The 14,945-nt window shown below is 40.0% G+C and overlaps 1 protein-coding gene across 1 annotated transcript in view; it reads left to right on the top strand.

Moving 5' to 3' along the window:
• gpnmb (glycoprotein (transmembrane) nmb) overlaps window positions 1-14,945 on the top strand; it is a 47,327-nt gene that overhangs the window by 3,759 nt on the left and 28,623 nt on the right. Inside the window, exons 2-5 of the mRNA XM_069916058.1 lie at window positions 1,430-1,582; window positions 2,772-2,915; window positions 4,946-5,119; window positions 5,202-5,366. Coding sequence (XP_069772159.1) covers window positions 1,430-1,582; window positions 2,772-2,915; window positions 4,946-5,119; window positions 5,202-5,366 — 636 coding nt within the window. The remainder of the gene's footprint in view (window positions 1-1,429; window positions 1,583-2,771; window positions 2,916-4,945; window positions 5,120-5,201; window positions 5,367-14,945) is intronic.

Here is a 14,945-nt window from a genome sequence, read left to right on the forward strand (position 1 = left end):
TTGATTGACATGGTGCATTTGTTCAGTAACTATATTGTACTTGAACCTCTGTTAAAGGTTTCAAAAGTAGACTGGTACCAATTGGGGAGAAGTCAATTTTGAAACAATGGGTATGCAAAGTGCTTTCTGGTTTCAAACTATAAACTGTTTAATATGCAAATCAGTGTCCTAGCTTGAGTAGACTAATACTTTGGTCTCTCATTTGTAGTAAACTGATTTATTATCAGATTTCTTTGATTCATTAGCCTCAAAATTAAGGCTGCCATCCTAACTGGCATGAACAAATTATAAGAGCTAAGTTCCACAAATAAAGAAAGGTGGAAGGACTTAATGAGCCAGGCAGCATCCATGGAGAGAAATGACAGTCAACATTTTGGGTGGGGATCCATTTTCTGGAAAGGAAATTGTTTTTTCTTGGTCAAGATTCCAGCATCTGCAGTTTCTTGTGTTTCTAAGTTGCTTGCTTTAATGTGACCTAAACAATGCAACTTTAATGACTTAGTTTTACTACTTCTATGGAGGCAGAGAGAACTAAAACCTAGTCTCCGAGCCAGGACTAGGGAAGGGTAACAAAATCAGCCAGCACTCCACTTAGAATCATTATAAAGTCTTCACAGGTATTTGTGAGCTCCCATGGGAAAAAAATGGGCTGGAAGTATGCACCTAAGAACAAGTCGTTCTCCTACAACTTATCACAACAGATGTGTTCCCTCTTTGGAAAAATAAATACCTGTATTATAGTACAACTCAGGAATAGGCCATTTGGCCCACATGTCTGCTCTGAACATGATGCCCCAGTTAAACTAAAACTCGGCTGCTTGCACTGTATCTCTCTATCCCTGCATATTCATGTTTATCTAGAGGTCTCTTAAATGCCACCATTGCATCCTTTTCCACTTTTGGCAGCAAGCCATTCTAGGTATCTGCAAAAAAACTTCCCTCCCACCCCACCTTCACCTCAGACATATCCTCTGGCAGGTGGAATTTGTATATGGGAATGAGATACTGGCTGTGTACTCTACAATACCTCTCATATTCTTATAATTTCTATCGTTTTCTAACCCTAACCCTAATGCTCCAGGACATAAAAAAAACAACCTAAGTTTGTCCAACCTCTCCCATAGGTCATATCTTCCAATCTAGGCAGCATCCTAGTAAATCTCTTCTATACCTTTCCCAAAGTCTCCACATTCCTGTAATGGACAATCAGAATTTCAAATGTTGAAAGGAAATTATTTCAATCTTCCACAGTAATTAGAGAGTTGTTGTGTATTAGTATGGAAAATAGCTGATTAACATAACCAAAATTTCCAATCATACTTGTCTCATACAAACCTCACAATATCCAGTCAATGTGCAGCTTTGTTTAGTTTTTAACCGATGAAATAAATGATCTTCCAAGTTGGTTGATAGCATTGCTTGATCTTAGGATTCCATGATGTATTCACTCATGGCAGTAAATTATCATCCTCACTGGATTCTGGTCATCTTGCTGGATGGCACTCTGACAAAAATGTGTGGAATGATCAACTCTACCCCCACTGGAAGAAGAACGATGTTCGGTGGAAAAACTGCTGGAAAGGTAAGCATGTGACCTGTAGATTCTCTGATTTCTTGGATTCACAAAGGTAGCACCAATTATACTATTTAGACTATAATACAAATTAAGTATTTTATTTACTTTTCAATGCAAGAATGATTATTTTGGGCAATAAATCTTTAAGAATTGGTGAATTTCTGATGCAGTCCCAATTCTTTAATTTTGCAATTCTGTTTATGTTTGAATTGGATGATTCTGACAGGATAAATTTGAACACTGGCATTTAATATTCAGCAGGGAATATTAATGATTTTTTTAGTGTATTTATGAGCAAGCATTTAAAGTTATTGAAATATGTAGCTGCAGTATAGCAGAAAACACATGAACAAAACATGCAACTAGGACAACAGGAAAAATCAATTTAACAATAATACTGCTGTAATTTACAAGCGAAAACAAAAGCAGCTTAGCTATAGCACAAAACATTTTATCAAAACAAACTGCTGCTGTCAGTCCCTGCGCTGATCCCGTTCTCTCCTGGCAGCCTGCTGTCCCACTCTTTCCTGGTGGCCCACTGTCGGTCCCCGCACTAGTCCCACTGCCTCACTCTCTCCTGGGGAGGCGCAGGGTGGTGGGATCAATGTGGGGATGGGTAGCGGGTTGTCGGTGGGGAGCGGGGCAGTGCGATTGGTGTGGGGGCTGGTGGTGGGCTGTCGGGGAGGGGGAGCGTGGGATCGGTGTGGGGACGAGAGCAGGGTAGCTGAACCAGCGTGGGGACTGACAGTGGGCCACCAGGAGAGTCTCCCATTATCCTCTACACTGATCCCACTGCCCTGCTCCCCCCAACAGCCCATCACCAGTCCCCAATGATAGATAGCGGTGATGCTAGTGAGCTACGCAGTGACAATGATTGTTGTCGGTATTAATCATCATTATCACTCTCATTTTAACTTCACATATTAGATCCTGGGGATATTTTTGAACCATTTTTGGGGAAAAAATGGGTCTTATATGCTATTCAATATGGTAATTTTTTTATGCACATTTACATTTGATGCTGGAATATTTTAGTATTGACTGGCATGCCACGTTGGGAGGGGGTGGGGATTTCCTCTGTGTGTTAATAAGAGTGAATTTTTTAAAAATGTTACTCGTATTTCTGTTCAAAGATTGTAGCCTGAACCAATACCTATATTATTTTCTCTTTTGATCTCCTTGTTTTGAATTTCAGGAGGAAAAGTTGTGGCTCACTTGGGGAATGATGGACCTACTCTTGTCAGAGCAAATATGACCTTCATTCTGGTGCTGAAATTACCAAGGTGCCAAAAGGAGGATGACAGTGGTGATATAATTTATGATTTAAATTGCAAGGATGGTAAGTTTACACTTCATATACTGTATAGAATAAATATGATCAATATCTCTGGCTTCAATCAAACTATTTGGGTTGTTCAAAAAATGCTATCAGAGCTCTGGCCCTGAATTTAGTGCTAAACTCTCAGCTTGCTAGCTTCATTATACACTGTTTATTCATTTCATGTACGAGATCAAATTTTCTATTTTTTCCAAAGTATTCACAATACATAACTATATGGGAGTTAGTGTTGCAATAGACATTCTTTCACACGTGAGAATGAAGGTTCAAACATAACTTGAAACATTGACCTTGTCTGTTGAAGATATTTTATAATTTTAAATGTTTAAGCTTTGTGAGTAATTTTACACCCTCTCTTTATGACAAATAATCAAAGATAACTTGCAGAATGGAAATAAATTGTGGCTAGCAAAATTAAAACAAAAAGATTTAGGGAGAAATTAATAGAATAAAAGTTGTATTTGAGAAATACTGCAAAGTGGCTGTGAAGTTTAAGTCTTTGTCTTGTTTTAATGAAGTAAAAAAATTGACAACTAGCAAATAGTGAAGAGTCCTTGTAGAAAAGGTTGTTGTTTGCATCACATTAGCTCTCATGTTGGAGATTTATAATTCAGCTGGATGCGGGGAGGTGAGGATGCCAGGACTAGATAGATATTCTATCCCCTTCCTCTCTCAGCATTTCAAAGGGATTGCCCCCTTAGCGACTCCCTGGTCTTCACTTCCAACTCCACCTACTATACCCATTCTGCTGCACTTTTCTATACAACGTCACCTTTTCTAAGATCTTTTCCCAAACCTACAACCTCTACCAACATGAAGTTCAAAGGCAGAAGTTACTTGGGAACTCCACCACTAAAGGTCTCTTTCTGATCACATATTAGCCTCACGTAGAATGTTTTCACCAGAAAGGCTGATGCAGATCACCACCAATTTCTCAAATGGAGTTGTGGATGTAGAGTGCCCAGATACAAAAAATGAATTTGAGAAAGGAAATGTTTAAAAGTTATCCACCGTTGAGATGGTTGTAAGATCCCACTCCAACCAAATTGGACTAATAGATTAGCAACAATCGTTGTTATGAGAACGAATCTTGGCCTGAAAAAAATAGTTAACTCTTTTTGCACTGAATGACAATGTAAATGTTTTGGTCACTTGTCTGTTGCTGTAATTACTTGATGTATTCCTAGGATCGACTCCGACTGAAGCAACTACTCATATATTTACAATTTGGATCGTGTTTTCTCAATACTGTAACATACTGGGCAAATATGTACAGTAATATCAGTGGATGAAATAAACCTTTCTCACTGTTACAGGAATACATTGTCTTAATGAGACCCACTGATCAGGATATTTAAAAAGATCCTTTGTCTTATAACTAAAAATCTCACTGCCATTCTCAGCCAAATTATTGATTTTTAAAATATATATATCTGATTAGTCAATTCATTTCAACAAAAGTGGGAGCATTGGTAATATTGACAAAGTAGGATTGGAATACCAAAGTACACCTATTTTCCATCTTGAAGGATAAATATGAGTTCTCTGGCAATAATATGAGCTTTGGCCAGTGGATAACAAGGGATAATTTCCCAAGTCAGTTTTATATTCCACACTGTTGATGGATCGGTGCAAAATGCTCATGGATAATGTGACTTGGACTTTTGTTTTAATCTGGGAGGCATCTGTAAGCAGTAATGGGTCGTCCCCAGATGGTTAAATGCATTTTTATGTACACAATGGGATTGAAAATTGTCAAAGGATATTATTCAATAGAGGTACTGTACCATTTAATCTCTCAGTTTCTCCTATTTCTGATTTGTTAAAATGAAACTTTTATGACTTAAGAACATTTATTTTGTAGGCACTCAGTGATAAATTCAAATAGTAAAAGTGTGTTGATCTGTAATGATTCATAACCATTATATACCACGTGGAAATTCAATGGTTCTTTTTCAGTTTTAGTAAAAAATGGGTGCAAATGTCAATCTGACAGATGAATTGTGCTAATAATCATGTTTATGTTTCAGTATCTTCAATATTTCCAGGTCAATATGTGTATAACTGGACTTCCTGGATTGATGAGTACGGTTGGTTTAACTGCACTAGATTTTCTAAATGTAGTGTCTTCCCAGATGGTCAAATGTTTCCCAGACAGTTGGACTGGAGACATAGAAACTTTGTTTATATTTGGCACACACAAGGTTAGTACAGTATCATTTCTTTCAAATGTCAAGATGATGTTCCTTCAACAAAACCTCCTAACTAAATCTCTTTCAAATTTAGGCCAATATTATCAAAATACTGGGGGTATGAGTATGACCCTTTCAATCAATACAACCAACATCACTATTGGAGATCATATGATGAAAGTATTTGTCTATCGAAGAGATCATCATAGAAGGAAATACATCCCCATTGCAACTGCAAGTGACCCATACACTGTTACAGGTGAGATTGCGCTGTCAGAGTCTATGAGCGAGCTGATCAGTTGTTCAATAAATTAAGATATTCTGTTAATGAAATGAAAGGGGAATATGTAAAACAAATTTAATATATCTGATGAAGGACCTAATCCCAAAATGTTGGGTACCCTTTACTTCCTATGGATGCTGATGAGTTTCTTCAGAACACAAAGGTATTGCACTCAACCCTAGCACCGGCAGACTTTGTCGAAGCTGCTGTGATGGCAGCATTACTGCTGGCGCAGACCTTGGAGAGCAGAGACACAGCTCTGCTCCAAAGGATTCAAACATCCGATCCTAATGCCAGCGGCTCTGCATAGGCTTTAAACATCGTGTTAAAGCAGGGATTCTCCACCTTTTTTCTTTCCACTCCCATCCCACTTTAAGTAATCCCTATGCTATCGGTGCTCTATGATTAGTAAAGGATTGGTCAAGGTGGGATGGGAGTGGAAAGGGAAGGTTGAGAATCACTGCTCTAGATCCAATTGTTACTGAAATATTTTGCTTGAGTAAAGTCACCATTGGCCCATTTCCTTTGGAGTTATGAATCCGTGCACATAAGGAGTCAATTAGGTATGATTAAAACAGTGGTTTTCAAACTTTCTCTTTCCACCCACATCCCACCTGAAGCAATCCCTTACTAATCACAGAGCACCAATGGCAAAGGGAATACTTAAAGTGGTATGTGAGTGGAAAGAAAAAGGTTGAGAACCACGGTGTTAAAGAAACTGATGCTGTTTGTATTCTGCCACCAGGGAGGTCTGTGCCCACGATGGCTGCGCCTATGCTTAGCTGTGGCCTCGAGGGGTTGCAGACTCCAGGGGAGCAGTAGACCAGTACAGGTAACCAGAAATGGGGAGAACACTCCCCCCACCCCACCATTGAGAAGGAGATGACTCTACAGGATGATGGCCATTGCAGCAGATCAGGGAGAGTCTCAGTGGCTGAGGACCCACTCAGGCTGCAGGCAAATTGCCGTTGGGGCATGGTCAATGCCAAGGGGCATGGCCCCTCCTTGCAAGTTGCTTTACCTACATACACTCACGCAGCATTGCCCCCTCCCTTGTGAGGTGATGTGCTCCCGTATTCCTGAGGTCACCGTCAGATCCACCCACGCCCACGTCACTAGCGTGCATCAAGCATCACAAACTCCAGCTTGATGTACACTCGTGACTCTCCATGAATAAAAGCAGCACTTTCAGCTGCTATGTCAGAGGGATGGAGGAGGTTTACGTCCGCTTGCCAGGTAGGCCACTGCCAGCACCTGTGCCCATCTCCCCACCCCGTACTGCTGAGCGAGTTTATGACTGTCAGACTGTGCCCCACCAGATTATCCTGATGCCCTCCTCTAGCACTCATTCTGGCGCCGACTCTGGGTTGGGGGACCCACACAGGCTGCAGACTGCTGGGGACTGGCTTATGGGAACCAGGTATCAGGACCGGGATGCTGATGGCAATAAGGTGCAGGGACTGTAAGTTATACAGTATACACACAATTAAAAGAACACACTCATTCTTTCTTTAGCACAAATATGGAGTTGACATTCTTTATTCTTCACTAAAACACCACAATTTTTCCCATAAAACACCTCTCATCCTAGCACCCCTCCCTTTTCATTGGCTCTCTGCCATGCAGGTGACTGTGATGCTCCTAATCTCCTCTTCCTGTGACCATGCATAGTCCATCACGCTGTTCACACTCCCCCGTTTTGACCTGTGCATGTGCAATACTTCTCTCGCGTGTCACCCTGGATACATCACCAGCAGTGACTGGCTTTACTGCCGACCCATGTAAGTACACGACCAAGTCAATGGGCTTCTGAAGGGCTCTGGGCGCTGATGGTTTCCTGGTTGTGTTGGAGGTTTGGATCTGGAGCTCAGGTTGCCAATGAATCAAACAGGAGTCTGTACAACTACTGAGGCTGCAGGAGCACTGGAGATGAATCTATGGACACTCAGTGACTCTGAAGGGACACATTTTTGCTTTTCTTTCTCTCTTACTTTAAAGGGTGCTGGGCAACACTCTTGGTGACTTTTTGTCTGCCTTACTTCAGGCAACAGGCAATTTTGTGTAATATTACATGACAATAAAGGAATCTTGAAATAATCATGAAGGGACAAGAAATCCTAAGCATACTGGACTAACTATTACAATTTATCTAGGGTGTACATTGCAGCTCCAATAGCCAAATTGGAGATTTACCAAAACTCTTTTCTCTTCTCTATTCTTTTTATTCTGTTTTTATCCCAAAGAAAACCTTTCACATCAGTACTTTATATCCACAATGGACACTGCAGCAGAACTAAAAGAAATAATAGATGTAGATAATATAATAAATAATAAATGAAAACACGGTTTCTTTAATTTTTGGGAAGTGGCAAGGCTGACATTTGTATTCAGTGCCCACTTGCCATCAGAAGGAGGAAGTGATTCTGATTCACAAGCATAGATTGAACAGTGATATATATATCCACGCCAGATTGTGGTGTGATTTTAAAATTGGGTCAGAAACTGCTGATTCAATGCATAGTATAGGGAGGTAGTGTTGAAATGACCTTAGCATCTAATCTCACATGGATGCTCAGGATGAAAGTGTTGGATACTGAATGCATTGGCTTTCATTGCTAGTATCTGGTGTTACAGAGTTATGCCATTATTAATCTTTAAGTTATATATAGTTTTCGTAAAGACTTTGTGGGTTGGAAACAGGATAGCACACACAAAGGCACTTACACACAGAGAACACCATTTTAAAGAGTCTTTGTGTCTACTATGTCCAGCTATGAACACGGTAATAAAACTAAACATGATGGTTCCATTGAATTTGGAGACAATGCAGTGTTTGCTGAGAGATACAAGCAGCCATTTGCTTCATGACTTGTGTAGACAGGCTGGAGACCATTTGCCTGTCGTCTCATCTTTCTGAAGAAATGAAACTTTAAACAGACCAGCAGAGATGTCATGTGATTATGACATTTATAGAAAGCATCTTTAATAATGTACCAGATTCTTCTGAAGTCAGAAATGCAGTAACACTCTGTGAGAAAAGAACTGCTACTGAGTTTTCCTTGTCAAGGGAGGAATAAAGGATCAAACTGGCTTGATTGTCTTTCTTTGTTAAGACAGAACAGTGCTACTGTGGCCATTTGTAATGGTGATTTTATCTAAAGCCCTTGCTTGGGTTTGTGAAATCATTGTGGAAATCATAAGTTCTGTAACCTCCATGCAATAGGAGAGAATTGTGGAAAAATCATTCGCATGAAGAAATACTTCTCTGAAAGCAACTCTACAAGAATTTGAGAACACCTACTCCATAATTACTTTTGAACAACAGTTTAAAGATTCTGAGTCTCAACACAGAAGATTTATAAGACTGAACTTTGAAATTGATTTTTCAGAACCGTGCCTGAACTGTAATGGTTTGGGATTTGTCACTCACTCACTCACTCACTCATGTGCATAGTGAGGTTAGTTTTAGAGACAAGAAAGAAATGTTAAGTTGTTAATAAAAATTATTGTTTTGAAGATACTGTGACAGTATATAGATATGATTTTGGGAGATAAATTTGTTCGTGTAAGTTACATACAAACACTTTAAAACAGATCTTATTTAAAATACTGGAGCTCTGCTAATGCTAGACAAACCTTTGCAAAACCTTTGGACAGTGCCCAAGAAACTTCACTAATGGATTGTTGTTTACAAAAGGGCAACAGATGAAAGAGCTTGTCAGAGCTGCATTCTGTCTGAAGGGGAACATGCTGTTCTAAGAGGGTCATGTGGCTTTACAAGGAGAGAGAGTAAAACAGGTTTTCTCTGAGTATGTATATATGTGAGAGAGAGAGAGAGAGAGTTCTACAGTTTTACAGTCAGCAGCAACTGGAACTGGAACAGGACAAGCTGGCAAACTTGTGTAAAACCCCATTTGGAAGACAGGTTGTGAGTGCTTATTTCAGCCTGGTCAAAGCCCTTGTGATTCATGCAAGAGGAGAGGACTTGCTGTCTAATATTTCACTTGGAATAAGCGAAACAAGACGGAACCTGAAGAAAGAGGTTATCATCTGGAGAACCCTAAGGGGGAAAGTTTCATCAGGAAGACATTGAAGTGGCTGATGGAAGTAAATCAGTTTTGGGTACCTGGAATAACAAATCTCTCTCTGAAAATGGACAAGAACATTCCTGAGCAGTAACCATTTACCTTTCAATCATCAAAGCCTGGTGAACTTTATAAATGTTAAATTCTGTGCACAGTATAAGAATTGCCTGCAACCAGTGAACTTGGAGGAATGAGAAGTGAGATTGGATTGTGAATCAAAGAACTTTTCTGAACTTACACACACACTTACACACGTGTGCTTAGAATTAGAAGGGGGTTAAATTAGATTAATTAAGTCAATAGTGATAAGTTAAAGTGTGATTCTGGTTTCATGTCTTTTGTTTAAGGAACCATTTGTCTTGGTGAATATCTATTGCTGATAGTCCAGGTTGTAACACTGGCTTCCCAAGATTTCTTTCTGAATCTATCTTAGCAAGCTCTGATTGTAGAGAATGAGGAAAATAGTTTGGGCGGGAGGGTGTTAAGAAAAGAAGAGAACATCTACTTTCATTATATAGCCATAATTAGTCACTCGCTAATTATCTCCCTGGAACAATAATGTGGGATTGGGCAAGATTTTGATTACACGGCCAAAACAAGTTGGCTAAGTTTTCAGTTGGTGGGGCTGGTCATTACTTGACCACATGCACTTCTATTAATTGAGCAGCTCAAATCTAGACATCACCCAGAACCTGCTTCTCTCTGCTATTGGCTCCTTTATAATCAGAGGAGTTCTGAATGGAGATAAACATTGTGAGATCATGTGTGAACACCCCATACCTGACCATATGTCAAAGAGAAACAGCTTTAAGTGGCTGAGCCATGAATATTTCCCTGAGGACCACATGAAGTCATGTTGTGCAATTATTGTCTGTCATCTAAGTTTTTTTCACTTATCTGTGACCTGAGGAATGTCCAAAGGAATGTATTTTAGATGACACAATAATGGATCCTGTTTAGGTTTTCTTCACTCTTCTCTTAAGCCTGCTAGAAAAGTATCTTTAGTTGGCATTTGAATAACTTATGAACTAAGATGAGAATTCAATGAACTTTTAACTTGAATGGAGATGAAAATGAGATTACATATTCCATTCATGCCTTACTTAAGTTTCATTCCCATTAATGTTTACCGGGTCACCAATCTGAAAAATCTTTTATGCCCTTCCAGGATTGAAAGTTGAGTACCTGGTGTGCTTTGTATCAGACAGTGTTACCCTCAAATCCCTGGATTGCGTCACTTATTCAATTTCTATCTGTCTCTTGGTTTAAATTAAGCAAGTTTGGCCACCCCTGTTCTCGTGGTTCGATGAATGATGACCTCATTGAAATGTACAACTTCAGATGTTTGAGAGTCGCAAGACAGGAAAAGATATTACATACACATTTTTACTGTGACATGCATATTTTGTCACAAAAATATTATAAAATATTAAGAAATACATGTATTTAATAATATTTATTCATGCACATAGTTTTCAATTGATAATTTGTATTAGTTTCAATAATCAAAATGTGCCCTCCATAATGTTTGGGACAAAGATACATTTTCCTTTATTTTCCCCTGTGCTCCACAGTTTTACATTTATAATCAAACAATTCACATGTAATTAAAGTGCACATTCCAGGTTTTATTCAAGGTTATTTCTATACAATTTGGTTTGGCTGTTACGCCTCACCAGCAGCAATTGAGTGACACATAAACAGATGGGTTAAGTTTAACACAAAATTTATTAACAAATTAACAATTATAGAATTACCTCAATAAACTTAACACCCAAACATAAGCCTTTATGAAAACTCTACATTAATAACAGATATTTATAAGGTCTACGTGGGGGAAAAAAGCCCAGACCATTACAGCCCAATCTCAAAATGCCCCAAAAGAAAGATCCCAAAACAAAACCTCATGTCAGTCATGCCAAGTTCGTCAGTCAAAAAGGAACAGTTCACAGGGACTGGTCTCGAGGCTTGGGATTCTTAGTTGGTTGCACGCTGGTCTTTTAGTTGTACATGGAGACAGATGGCCATGATCACTGTAGACTTAGGACCTTCCTGAGTTTCGAATGTGTCAAAATCCACCTTTGATTTCTCCGTGAGCCCACCGACTTCCAGCACGTGGCTCTCGTGCTTCTGACAGTTGTCAGTTTCCCAGTACTGTTTCAGCACTTCCCACGCAGCTGTCAGCTTTCCCAGCGCTACTTCAGCACTTCACAGCAGCGATCCTGGTCCGAAAATATAATTGTCCAGGGCCCATAACATTGACCATGTAGAAATTACAGCATTTTTTCTATGTGGTCCCCTTATTTCAGGCACCATAACATTTGGGACATTTGGCTTCATAGGTATTTGTGATTACTGTACTTGGATATGTTTAATTGCTTCATTTGTCCAGGTATAAGACAGCTAAGCTTGCTTCTAAGCTTTTGATCATATTTGGATATTTTATTTGCCATTTTTCTACATGAGAACTGGAGTTGTGCCAATAAAAGTCAAATAAGCCATTATGAGGATGAAAAACAAGAATAGAGTGGTAAGAGACATCACCCAAACATTAGGGATTCCAAAATCGACTGTTTAGAACATCATTAAGAAGAAAGAATGTACTAGCAAGCTCAATAATCACAAAGGGACTGGTTTTCCAAGGAAGATCTCCACTGCTGATGACAGGAGAATCCTTATCATAATGAAGATAAGTCCACAAACGCATGTCTGACAGATCAGAAACACTCTTCAGGTGTGGCTAGCGTGGGCTTCATCAACGACTACCACCCAGTAGCTCTAACTTCTACTGTGATGAAATGTGCTAGGATGCCCTAAACAGAGCGACCCCACCGTCATTCTCAGGACTTGAGCCATCAATCAACTAATCCAGTCACATGCGCGAGATGGCTCGTGAGACTTCACTTGGGGCCAAAGGCATTGTAAATACTATAAATAGTTTTCTAATTGTAAATAAAAGGGTTCATTCTTTGGATTTTTAAAAACACTGACATCGGTCGTTTCTCTCTGGATCTAACGAGGTGGAAGCTTGATTTCCATTCAATGTGTACACAGCACAATCAATTGGCACATTTGCAATATTTTGGCAATGAGGTGACAATGTCAGTGGCAATGGAACAGCTGCAGGTTGTTCTTAAGCAGCAGCAGTAAAACTTTGAAGAAATACAAGCGAGGTTTATTGACCAGCTGGCAAAAAAAATGTCCATTGGGACTCAGCCATTGTAGAAGGTGAGCCTGAAGTTAATTCATATTCAGCAGATGCTTTAATGAGCTCGATCACTGAGTTATCATTTGACCCAGAGTCAAGCACATTTGAAACTTCAAGAAGTATGAAGACTTATTTGCAGTCGACTTTGCCAAGTTCGAAGATGTGTGGAAAATTAGACTGTTGTTGCGGAAGTTAGGTACTTGAGGACACGAATGCTACACAAAACTTCCCCATGAGCTCAGCTTCAGGGAAACACTTAATGTGTTGGCAGAGATATCACTGTTCAACATTCGGTATCAGTGGCTCAAAATGACTAAGAAAGATATTGAAGATTTTGTGAATTTAGAGTGTGAGCGATTTTAAATTCCCTATGCTGACTGAAGACTAGTTTAAATGTCTCGTCCTTGCAGCGGGAATGCAATTGCACCAAGATGCCGACCTCAGAACGTGTTTGCTAGCGAAGATCGAGCAAGAATCAGATATGACTCTTGAAAGATTAACAGGAGAATGCCATTGCTTAATTAATCTGAAAAATGACAGCAAAATGGTGGAAGTGACACAACCATCTTCATGCAGTTCTGTCCAGTCAAGTCAGCAGACCCTGCTAGACAAACAAAAGAGTGACCCACCCAGCCAGACTGCCTAGCGCTTGTTGGAACTGCAATGAGTGGCACTACACTCGTGACCCTAATGTACAGACGTGAACGCTACAGTAAATGCAAGCGCCTGGGGCATAGAGCACAATGCTGTAGAACTGGAAGCAGAAAATACCTGATAAGTTTGCTTCACCCTCAAAAGTGAAACCTATCACAGCGACTTTCAAAGTGGCTAATGCCAAATGCAGGAAATATGTCAAAGTTCACATTAATGGCATCAGAGTGTGGCTTCCAATTGATATAGGATCTGATGTTCCCCTGTATCAAATAAAATGTGGAAACTGATTGGTCAGCCAGAGGTGACTCCAACTGATGACACAGCACAGAATGCCTCTGGGGGGGGGGGGGGGGGATCCTGGAGTTGTTAGGTTCAGTTGACTGTTCCATCAGCTTAAATGGTGCAGAAGAAAATGGAATGTGTTATCTGATAAAATGTTCTAAACACGATCTCATGGGTCTCGATTGGATTGAAAGGTTGAACCTTCTGGACCAGCCATTCAACAATATTTGCCAAAAGTTGCAAGTGGCGCAGACCCCACAAGCAGCAAATACCCCACAAAAGTTGCTGGTACAGCGAAAGCAATGCCATGCTCCAGTATTTTTTGAAGGCCTAGGATGGTGCATTAAAACAAAGGCAAAACTGTCTTCTGCCAAATGTGAAACCAACTTACAAGCCAAAACATGATCTGTCCCATAAGCAACACTGCAAGAATCGGAATGGCTGCAACACGAAGGAGTAAGGATCAACTACTCATCATCGGCTGCAGCTATCGTGGTGGTGAAAAAAATCAAATGGATCCACATCTCTGTGTGCTGATTTCTCAACAGATCTGAATGCAGCATTGGGCACCCATCAATATTCACTGTGATTACCTGGTGACCTCTTCGTTAAGCTGAATAGTGGCAAATGATTTGTGAAGATTGACTTAGCAGAACATTATCTACAGGTGGAGGTTGATGACGAATCCAAGGAATTGCTAACCATCAACACAGACCGTGGACTGTTCAGATACACCCATCTACCATTCGGAGTGAAGACTGCTCCAGCTATCTTTCAAGAAATTATAGATACAATGCTGGGCGATGTTCTGGGTATTGCAGAATACCTAGATGACATCCTGGTCATGGGAGCACATGCTCAAGAATTGCTTGATTGTCTTGATTGCATCCTGTCCTGCACCAAAGACTACGGCTTTTGTCTGGATCCAGAAAAATGCACATTTTCCATGAAGTCAGTGAAATATCTTGGTTTTATCATTGATGAGCATGGACAATGGCCAGATCCACAAAACACTGATGCTATCAAGCGCATGCCGGCACCAAAGACATGAGCACGCTACGTTCATTCCTGGGTCTTAATAGTTACTATAGTTCATTTCTGCCAGAGATGCATAAATTCCATGATTCACTCACAAGCTCCTTACCATGGGTATCAAACGGAAATGGACATCAAAATGTCAAAGAGTCGTTCAGTCGAGTTAAGTTGATACTAAACTCAAACATTCTTTTTAACTCTATGATTCAAACTTGGAGATTATCACAGCTTCAAATGCATCACAGTCTGGGGAGGGTGCACTCATTTCTCACATATTCCCAAATGGGAATC

Source organism: Narcine bancroftii, chromosome 1 (assembly GCF_036971445.1).
Source record: "Narcine bancroftii isolate sNarBan1 chromosome 1, sNarBan1.hap1, whole genome shotgun sequence".
Lineage (NCBI taxonomy): Eukaryota > Metazoa > Chordata > Chondrichthyes > Torpediniformes > Narcinidae > Narcine > Narcine bancroftii.